The following is a 10,491-nucleotide window of genomic DNA, read 5'->3' on the forward strand; positions in this document are numbered from 1 at the left end:
AAGCCACTGTGAGTGTTTGCAAAACAAAGGAATAGGGCTTCCCTGGTGGCACAGTGGTTGAGAAGCCTCCTGCCGATGCAGGGGACGCGGGTTCGTGCCCCGGTCCGGGAAAATCCCACATGCCACGGAGCAGCTGGGCCCATGAGCCATGGCCGCTGGGCCTGCGTGTCCGGAGCCTGTGCTCCACAACGGGGGGAGGCCACAGCGGTGAGAGGCCCGCGTACTGCAAAAAAAGAAAAAGAAACAAAGGAATAAATGAAAATATTTATCTAATGCCTTCTATGTGCTGGACACAGCAGGCATCAGCTCTGCTACTTAAAACCTTTGTAAATTGCTCGATTTGGTATAGAAAAATAACTTCTGGGGCCGGGGGGTGGGGGTGAGTGTGCCAGGAGGGGCCTCAGTCGCGAATGTCGACAACCAGTGGGCACAGGTGGGGCGAGTGCTTGATGCCCATGGTGAAAGCGGGCGTGCGGGCCTTGTGCACCGTGACCTGCTGGATGTCGTAGGAGCCGGGGCCGGGCCGAGGTGTGTGGTCCACCGGGTAGGCAAAGCGCCTGGCCATGCTGTACATGGGGCTGCGGTTCTGGTAGACAGACGGCTCAGGCCGGGCGTGCGTGGCAGGTCCAGGGCCTCCCGCCACATCCTCCTTGTAGAACCAGTTCTTGTCCAAGGGGCTCAGGCTGTAGCAAGGAGCAGCTCTGTTGGTGGGCAGGTTGGGCCCCAGCAGGCGTGGCAGCTGGTACTGGTTGGGGCCCGGGTTGGGGTCCATCACTCTGTATGGGCACCGGTAGCCAAAGGTGTACTTGGGAGCCCTGCGCTCCCCAGGTGGGTGGGTCTTCTCCAGGTGGTAATGGCAGGAGGCCAGGGTGGGGCTCAGGCCTGAAAGTGGATGAATGAAGGGGAGGGGTCTCAGGGCAGGAGCCAGGCCCCATCTCCTGGTGTCCAACTAACGGGTCGAGGGAGGGAGCTGAGGTCTTGGTTAGCCTGGTATGACTTCTCTATAACCACCTTAACGTCCGGCAGGAATATCACCACCCCTGCGTGGGACTACAGGATGGAGGTGGGCAGGGACTTCGACCATCCTGATATCAGGATTGTGACACTGTTTTCATAACATAAAAACCCCAAGTGTCATCAGAACATCACCCTTGGGCTGTCATTGTCCCTGTGACAGCACCAAGAAAACATCCTGAAATCACTACAGTCCGTGAACTCATTAGCATGACAATAGTGCTGTCCGACATGAGCCCTGTGATATTTTTATCATAACATCACCCTGCAACATACGTGCATAACATTGGCCTCAAGACATTAAGTACTGTGTGACACAGACACTGTGACATCAGTGTCTTGATATGACATTGCAGGGAGAGGCCAGAATCTGCAGACACACCTGGCGAAGGGAGTCATCACCCCTTTGCCCCTGCTCCTGTCCCAAGCATGGACCCCCATCCCCCAACCTCCCAACCCGACCTCCCTCTCCCGGCCCATCTTACGCAGGTTAGAGATGCGCTCCGCCATGGGAACCTGAGGGCAGCTGGACATTCCAAACCGAGTTATTTTAGGATCCAAGAAATAGCAAGGCCCAGGGCTGCATATGTCCATGATCCCTGTAAAGCAGCCAAGGAAAGGCCCGGTCAGCCCCAGAGGCCGCCCCAGGGTGAGTCTGGCCTGCCTCCAGGCAAGATCCCCCTCCCCCAAAAAGGATCGAAGGCTCCTTTCCAGTTCCTCGGGCTCTTGAGTGTTTCGGGAGCCTTGATTTCCTCATCCGTAAAATGGGGCTTTTAACACATGAACTTGTTCAGAGGAACAGATAAAATACCAGCTGTGCAGCAGTTTGGTCAGCCCCCACCCCGCCAGGGATTGGTGCCAAGGGGATAATAATAGGCATAGTGGCTACTGTTAGTATGAAGAAGGGACCCAGCCCTGGAAAGGGGGTTCCCCTACAGGAGGGTGTGTCACCTCTGGGAGGGGCCGAGATCTCAGACCCCCAGATACACGCCCTTGCCCACCTTCTCCTCTCACTGGCCTTGGCTGTCATCCCCAGCTCTTCGGTGGCCCTCTGCTCCCCACCTTCCAGGGGGTTCTAAGCCACCTGGGAAGCTTTGAGGCCACCCCCCACCACCACTTTCCCTCCACTCACCAGCTATTCCTGCCCAGCTGCTATGGCAAGTGAACCCATGGCAGCCAGAGCGGAAGGGCCCCAGCCAAAGACCACACAGAAAGGAGACCCTGCCAGCTGGATGCAACAGGTCCCTTCGAAGCTCCCGCAGGAGGTCCAGTTGGGAAATGCCCAGAGCTGCCTTCAGAGGGATGGGTCACCTCGCACCCCTGCTGGCTTCCTTCTGGACCCAGCAGGCCATGTGGGTGTCCCACTCGGGACAGGCCTGGGTTCCCAGGCCTCTGGCTACAGATAATGACTCCTCACCTCTCACCACAGCCCCAAACATCCAACAATAATAATCCTACACCCACGGGGATGATGGGTGTGGGGAGCACTCACGCTTCTCCGAGTGCAGGGTATGTAGGGTGTAGGCTGGCTCCTGGAACATGGAGACGTCGTGGTCTATGTAGCCCGTGCAGGATGGCCGGAGGTATTTAGCAGGCCCCGGACCTGTGAGCACCAACAGTGTGGCCCTCAGCCTGGACCCGCCAGATCAGAGGCAGGGGAAGCCCCGAATACAGTGTGCCTTAAGAACTCTGGGGTCTTTGCTCTCACTGATGTCACCCTGAGACAAAGACCACCATCGAGGTGCTTCCTTTGGGGAAAGGCAGTGTTCCCAGATAAAATGTGATTTCCCTTGGACAGGCAATGCATAATCAGAAAAGTAATAGTTACAAGTAACTGAGACCTTATTCTGTGCAGAGTACTATGCTAAGCATTTTCTGTGGGTTATTTCAGTTAAGCCTCTCGACAATTCTGTAAGACAGATACCCCTGTTTTTCCCATCTTACAGATGAGAAAATTGAGGCTTAGAAATATCAATTTACCCAAAGTCACACAAGCCGTTATTGTGAAAATTCTGAGACACCAGCCAACAGAGCCGAAATGTTTAATCACATACTAAACCACCTATGTGGGCATAGAGCAACAATCAGTCATTAACAATGTGGTGAGAATTAGTTTGTCTGCTTTCAGTTGAGAGTAAGATTCAAGGGAAGTGAGGAAAGCTAGAGCTGGGCTAAAGATGCCACAGAATCCCTAGCCTTTTTCCAGAACTGGCCTCACTTCAAACCCCTTCCTCCCCCCGCCCAAAAAAAATTCCCAGCAGCTAATACTGCCTGCAAAGTTTAGCTTGGAAGTGCTGATCTTCTGTGGCTTTGAGGAGAGTCTGAAAGGGCTTTGCGGGAGGCAGGACTGGAAGGCTAGGACACCTTCAGCAGCTCTGCAGAGAGATGAATGAGCCCAAGCCCAGGTCTCACCTTTAATTGTTGCCAGGACAACAGGGGTCTGCTTTACCTCCTGCCCTGAGGGCACCTGCACCTTCTTCTCTGGCTGCTGCCCATAGAACACAGGGTTCCTGACCCCCTTGGGCAGTTTCATGTCTGGGGCCAAGCAGAGGGTAGTAGCAGCTGCTGAGAGACCCTAAGCAGCGGGCAAGGAGCTGGGCCTGGGTGGGGCCTGTTCCAGGGGGCCCTGCCCAAGCCCCTCTTTCCACTCTCTCTCCCTGATGCCAGAGGCTGTGTGGAGGCTGGGAAGCAAGACAGTCCTCCTGCTCGTGCAGCTGAGGCCGTCTGGGGTACAGCCAGCTGCAGGGCTCGGCAGGCTGGAGCTGGGGATGACATCACTGCAGAACTTAGACTGTTTATTTCCTCCAGTTGCCGTGGTGCCTGAACTGTAGCGTAGAAATTCTACGCTGGCAGCTCAGCTGTGGAACCCTGAGAACTCGGCCCCCCTGTCCCTGCTCCCAACTTGGCTAAGTAGCCTGAGGGTCTCCAGAACCTTGGGGCAGGAAAGAAAAATGGAGAAGTGGAGTGACAGATCCAGCTCTTCACTCCTGGTGGGTGCCCTGAGGTTTCTGAAAGAGTGGACGGGTCATGGGTGAAGGGTTCTTGCCACCTGCACAGCCCCCTGGGGTGGTCCTCTATTCCCTGTCCCTCCCACCTATCTCCCAGGTTCTGGACATGCCCTCCCTTCTATCACAGTCTGTTTTTTCTTGGGAAAGTATCAAGCCAATTATTTCAAACTAAGGTGTGACTGTCTGATAGCTTCCCAGACTCCTATCCCACAGTGTCTTTAGGGATCCACGTCTAGCTCGAGGAATACTTGCCTGCTGCTGGCATTTCAGGCAAGCAATGGGGAGCAAATAAAAGAGGAGGGAGGGTGGTGCTTAGGCCTCAAGAAGCTACTTCCTGTGCCTGCGGTCAAGAGCACCCTCTGTGGTGGCGGAAGTGTGAGAGAAAACATAGAGGGATACGGAATATACCCAGCTACCATATGACTGATGGATGAGCCCCAGGGCTGAGGAAATGCTAGACACTCCTTCACCCTGAAAAAACCCAGAGGCTCAGGGGCCCTGGGGCCTGCTTGCACCTAGCAGTTCATAGCTCAGACTAAGGGTTTGATCTAGAGGGGTTTCCATCTCGGGGAACAGATGACTGCTGGCTTTAGAGAGAGTGTCTGTCACAGCCCCCGTACACAGATAAGGAAGCTGAAGACCAGAAAGGGGCAAAGACTTGCCCAAAGTTTCCCATTACATTAGTAGCAGAGACAGAACCAGAACACAAACCCCAGAGCTCTCTTTAGAACATAGCCTCTGATCTAATGGAAACCAAACCATGCTCTGAACTCGTTCCAACCAACAGGCACAGTGAGGACTCAGAGCAGAGCAGCCAGGTGTGCTGGGTGCTCCAGAATCCCCTGGTGGGGCTGAAAGGCTTGGAACAGAAGGCAGGGCTCCCCCCTCCACCAGCGGCACCAGATCTTTCCTGTTCCTCTCTCATAACCCGCGGGGCAGCCAAACCTCTGATTTCCGCAGAGGGAGGGCTGGGCAAGGCTGGGATTGTCCCAGCCTCAGTTGGCCTCAGGCCACAGGCAGTGCCTCTTCCTCACCTCCATCACTGTCAGCTTTTCCTGGAGGAAGCTGCAAGCCTGCTGGCCCCAAGCCCTGATGGTCCCCTCATGCTGATAGGGGCCAGATGTGGGGCTGGGCTCTTCACCTTCCTGGGCTGGGGGGAAGGTGGTGATCTACAAGTATTTCAGACCCGGGGAGCCTTCCTGACACCCACACAAACACTGTTCCTGTTTGCCATCCTTGTGCCTGGCTCTCTTAGGGAAACTGAGCCACTCTATACCCCGGAATGTCACAAGCCACCCCACTTCTGCTCCAAAGGCTCCCTTCCCTCCAACTTTAACAGAGACTTAGCTCACCCCTGGAAACAGCCTTTGGCTAGCCTCAAAGCTGCTGCTCTGTCCCTCAGAGCCCAAGGTGGAGCAAGTCCCTGGTTTCCTTGGTATCCACCCAGGCAGTGTCCCCTCCCTGACAAGAGCACATCTCCCCAAGACTCCAGCATCCAGGGTGCCCCGCTTCATCTCTCAGGGGTGCCATCTGTCTTGACGTGTTGACCTGGTGGCCCTGGCACATGGTCTTCTTCCCCAGCCCCCAACTCCTGCTATTACCCCGGTGACTTAGGCCTCCCCGGGGACCACCCACCATCCCTTGGCCTCCCAGGTCCCAGACCTCCTCATCTCCAAATGCCTGTGCTCCACTCCCTCTTAGCCACCCTCCCCAGCACATCCTGGGCTTCTCACCCTCCTCCCAGGAGCACCATTCCCTGTCCTTCCATTTCTGGCCCTGTACAGATTGCCTGCTATCACTGAGGTCCCATCGGTGACCCTGCACCTCCTCTGCATCCTTCAGGCTGCCCTCCTTGTCCCACTTCTCTGCTGGTAAATCCCAGCCCTGAGTCACCGTGTCTGCCTTGCCCTCCTGTACCAGGCAGCTAAAAGCGGCTGAGGGCCGCCCAGTTGCCCATCTCCGTGCTGGTCAGCTTGCTCTCTCCCTCTCCGCAGAGATCATTCAGACATGGCTTATTCCCCTCTGGGTGCCTGGCCCTCCCTGCAGCCCCTGCTCTGCCTCCTGCTCACAGAGAGAACAGAGGACATCAGACCGGCCTTGGACTCAAACCCTCCATACTGCACTGTCAGAACCAGCAGTTTCCATCTGCTGTCACCTGCTTCCACTTCCCTCCTGGGGCTTAGGAGGACCCACCAAGACCTCCTCCCATCTCCTCTGTGTCTCAAGAACATTTCGTTGTCCATTATCACCTTCTCCTTTCTTTAAAGGAGCCTCATCTGGCTCCTTCCTATGATGTTCTACATACTCTGCATCCCTTCCATCTATTAAGAACCATCTAACACAGGGAACTATATTCAATATCCTGTGATAAATCATAGTGGAAAAGAATATTTAAAAAAAGAATGTCTATATATGTATAACTGAGTCACCTTGCTGTACAGCAGAGATTGGTACAACATAGTAAATCAACCATACTTCAATTTAAAATTTTTTTTTAATTACTGCTATTGAAAAAAATAATTTAAATGTTTTTTAAATTTTAAAAAATAAAAACCATCTTCCTGGCCACGCACACCTCTCCCCAGACCACAGACAAACTTCCCCAAAGAGGCATTTTTCCTACAGTCTCATTCTCGCCTCCCTTTCACATTCTGACTCCCTGCAGCCTGGCTTCAAGCCCATCACTCCACCTAAACTGTGACCTGCATGTGGAAGCTGAAGCCAATAGCCACCTCTCACCCTCACTGGACCAGCCTCTCAGCAGCACTGGGCCACAATGACCGGCCACTGCCTCCTTCTTGCAGGACCTCTTCTTGGTTCCAAGATGTTCTGGTCTTCCTCCCATGTTCCCATTGCCCCTTCACAAGCTTTCTTCCTGGCTCTTCTTCCTCAGCCTGACCTTTCAGTGTTGGCATATGCTCATTAATTGCAAAGGGAAAAACAGGAACTTTACAGGGAGAATCTTGGCAGGCACCACCCCAACCAAGGGATGTAAGTTAACATTATTGGGACTTCCCTGGTGGCACAGGGGTTAAGAATCCACCTGCCAATTCAGGGAACACGGGTTCAAGCCCTGGTCCACGAAGATCCTACATGCCGTGGAGCAACTAAGCCCATGCACCACAACTACTGAGCCTGCACTCTAGAGCCCGTGAGCCACAACTACTGAGCCCACGTGCCACAACTACTGAAGCCCGCACGCCTAGAGCCCATGCTCCACAACAAGAGAAGCCACCACAATGAGAAGCCTGCACACCACAATGAAGAGTAGCCTCCACTCGATGCAACTAGAAAAAGCCCGCACACAGCAACAAAGACCCAACACAGCCAAAAATTAATTAATTAATTTTTTAAAAAGAGTTCTTTGTACATTAAAAAAAGAGAGCCACATTGGTTTAAAATAAAGAGAGAATAAAAAGAAAAGAAATCATCAACAATGGAACAGATAGATGCTGTGTACCTCCTGAGAGGATGCACTGAGAAGGACACAGGATCACTTCTGGGGTGTTCCCACCGAGGGTACATAACCTGAATCTAATTGCAAAGAAACCAGATAAACTCAAATCAAGATTCATGCTCCAAAATAAAATAGGTCTATACTTGCCAAAAATGGCAATATCATGAAAGACAAAGAAACACTGAAGAGCTTTTCCAGATTAATAGAAACTCAATGTAGTTTCTATCCAAATACAATGTAGGAGCCAGGAGTTTCTTTTGCTATCAAGGATATTACTGGGGAAATTGGCAAAGCCAGAAAAAAGCCTGTAGCTAGTTAAATGTATTGTACCAATGTTAGTTTCCTGATCTGGGTTCTGAAAGAGAAGGTCCTTGCTCTCAGGAAATACATATTGAAGTATTTAAGGATAAAGGAGCATTATATCTGCAACTTACTCTCAAAAAATTCTTACAGGCAAAATATATGTATATACATAGAAAAGAATTTAAAGGTGATAAAACATCACCGTTTGGGAAATCTAGGTGAAGAGTATATGAAAAATATTTGTAATGGCCTTGCTACTTTTCTCTAAGTCTGAAATTATGTTAAAATAAAATTTTTTTAAGAAAAAAAATGTTGGTGTCTCAAAGTTCAGTCCTGCAGTCTTTTACTGATCACTCTCTCATATATCACAGCAACAAAACATGTATGCAAATTTGTTTAAAATTTGTTTCCTATAACCATAAATAATAAATAATTATTAAATTTTTAAAAAAAGTTCAGTCCTGGGCCTTCCTCTCCCATTTCACCACCCTCCTCTTACTGGGAATTCTCATCCCCTCTTGTTGCTTCAATCCCATTATCTGTACCCCAACAATTCCCGAATATATATGTCTCTGGCTCAGATCTTCTTAGGTGTTTAGACTCCCATATCCGACAGCCTGCACAGTGTCACTTGAGATTCTCACAAACATCTAAAAGTCAATAAGCCCAGAGCTTTTCTCATGAGATGCTCCCTGTCCCCCATTTATCTCAATGAATGATGTCACCACCTACCCAAGTGTCCAAGCCAGAAATCTGGGCTTGTCCTGGACACCTCCCTTGTCCTTACTCCCCACATCCAACAATCACCAAGTCATTTGGGGAGCCTGTGAGCTCCCAAAGGCAGGGCTCTGTCACTTACCCTTGTGTCTCCAGCCCCCAGCATAGTGCCCTGACACATGGTAAGTGCTTAAGAAATGTTTGTGGAATGAATAAATGAGTTGATCCATTGATTGATCAAGGAAACATCATTCCTCCTCATGGGAACAGAGTCTTACTTTCTGAACCCAGACACAGACCCAGTCTGGCTGACTGGACTGCAATTTACATTCGTGGAGGTCTGTTTCAGTTATTTCTTGCTGTGTAACAAATTATCCTCAAAGCCTAAGAGCTTAAAATAGCAATACACATTTATCATCACACACAGTTTCAAGAGTTTAGGGGACAGGAGTTTAGAAGTGGCTTAGTTGGATGGATCTGGCTCCAGGTCTCTCCAGAAGTAGCAGTCAACATGTCAGTAGGAGCTGCAGTCATCTGAAAGTGTGACTGGGACTGGCACATCCACTTCCTAGATGGCTCACTCATGTGAATGGTGGGCTGGTGCTGACCATTGACAAAAGGTCTCAGTTCCTCTCCACAGGGGCCTTCCGCAGGCTGCTTAACTGTCCTCAGGCCATGGTGGCTGGCTTCCCCCAGAGCAAGCAATCAGAAGAGAACAAGTCAGAGGCCACCATGTCTCTTGTGACCTGACCTTGGAAATCATACTCCTTCATTTCTGCAATGCCCTATTGGCCATTTGGGTCAGCCCTATTCAATGTGTGGGCGGTGACTCCACAAGGTTGTGAATGCCCAAAGGTGAGGACCATTGAGGGCCACCTTGGAGGCTGGCTACCACAGGTTTTTCTCTATACAAGGACACCTAGCCAGTGGGGCCAATAGGAGCTGAAATTCAAGCTGTATGTTCTTGGGTGAAATGGCTGAAGACAGCCCTGCCAGCTTGCTCCAGCTGCCACTTGGTTATCAATCTTGCCTCCCCTTCAAAGGATTCCTGGAAGACGTGCAGAGAACACAACCCTGGCATCAACAGGTGACCTCGTCATAACCACCAGGCACTGCCCTTCATAGTTTATAAAGCCCCAGCACCTCTGTTGGAAGGCATCATCCAAGCACCATGGTGGTTCTACTGTTTACAAATGAGGGGAAAGTTGCCTAGAGGTGAAGAGACTTGCCTGAAGCCACACAGAAAAGGCTTGGCAGAACCAGACTTCTGGCTCCTAACCCCACATTCTTTTCACTGCCCTGTCCAGTCGCCAGTTCAGACCCATGTCTCCTAATGCCCACTGAAGCCTCATTCCCAGTTCTGAGCAGGTATTTCTAACCCTCCTTTTGGGAGCCCCACCCCAGCCCCCAAAGTACCTGTCCCATGCTGGACTATGAGCAAGTATGTTCACAAATCTGCCCTCCAAACGAGGACTATTCATTCCCCCTCCCAGAGGCTCTCTCTGCAGCCAGCTGAATATCCATTGGTGGAGCGGAGCAGTGGGTAACAGCATGAACCAATATTTAGAAATAGCACAACCCCAGGAGGAGTCAGCTGCGGCCAGCTGGTCATAGCCGCTGAAGCCGCAGGTCTTTGTGGACGTGGTGTGGAAGACGACTTCCTGCTCCCGGGAACAGAGGCTCTGAGAGGGTCCTCTACCACCCCCAGCCCCCGTCTCCCCAAGACAGCTTTCCCCTGGCCAGGGAAAGCCCTGCCACTGGCCACCCGTCCACAGCCCACAGCCGGCTCCCAAGGGCAGCAAACATAACATTTCAGCTCCTGAATTGTGCAATTGTTGGGAAGAGCTGCCCCCATCCCCCCTGATCCTGGCTGCCTGCACTTGGAGGAGCCCCACGGATGCTGCCAGCCACGAGTGGGAGCAAGACCACTCCTAGCATAGGCCTTGGACTGGGGCCCACCACCGGGGAGCTCCTGGCCATGTGACTACAGGG

At 51.9% G+C, this 10,491-nt stretch overlaps 1 protein-coding gene across 1 annotated transcript; it reads right to left on the bottom strand.

Annotated features, from left to right (window-relative positions):
- Positions 1–400: 400 nt before the first annotated feature.
- CIMAP1C (ciliary microtubule associated protein 1C) lies at positions 401–3,547 on the bottom strand. Its single transcript, XM_060095145.1, has 4 exons — positions 3,427–3,547; positions 2,507–2,617; positions 1,500–1,613; positions 401–882 (listed from the first exon to the last, which is right to left on the bottom strand). The coding sequence occupies exons 1-4, from the start codon at positions 3,545–3,547 to the stop codon at positions 401–403; spliced, it is 828 nt and encodes a 275-aa protein (XP_059951128.1).
- Positions 3,548–10,491: the final 6,944 nt, after the last annotated feature.

This window comes from Mesoplodon densirostris, chromosome 4, assembly GCF_025265405.1.
Source record: "Mesoplodon densirostris isolate mMesDen1 chromosome 4, mMesDen1 primary haplotype, whole genome shotgun sequence".
In the NCBI taxonomy this organism is placed as follows: domain Eukaryota; kingdom Metazoa; phylum Chordata; class Mammalia; order Artiodactyla; family Ziphiidae; genus Mesoplodon; species Mesoplodon densirostris.

Excerpts from the sequence above, each read along its gene's own strand:
- CIMAP1C (XM_060095145.1), bottom strand. The coding sequence starts at position 3,547 with ATGAAACTGCCCAAGGGGGTCAGGAACCCTGTGTTCTATGGGCAGCAG. Across the intron at positions 2,618-3,426 it reads TGTCCTGGCAACAATTAAAG|GTCCGGGGCCTGCTAAATAC; the intron begins GTGAGACCTGGG and ends TGGTGCTCACAG. Across the intron at positions 1,614-2,506 it reads TACCCTGCACTCGGAGAAGC|GGATCATGGACATATGCAGC; the intron begins GTGAGTGCTCCC and ends GCTGCTTTACAG.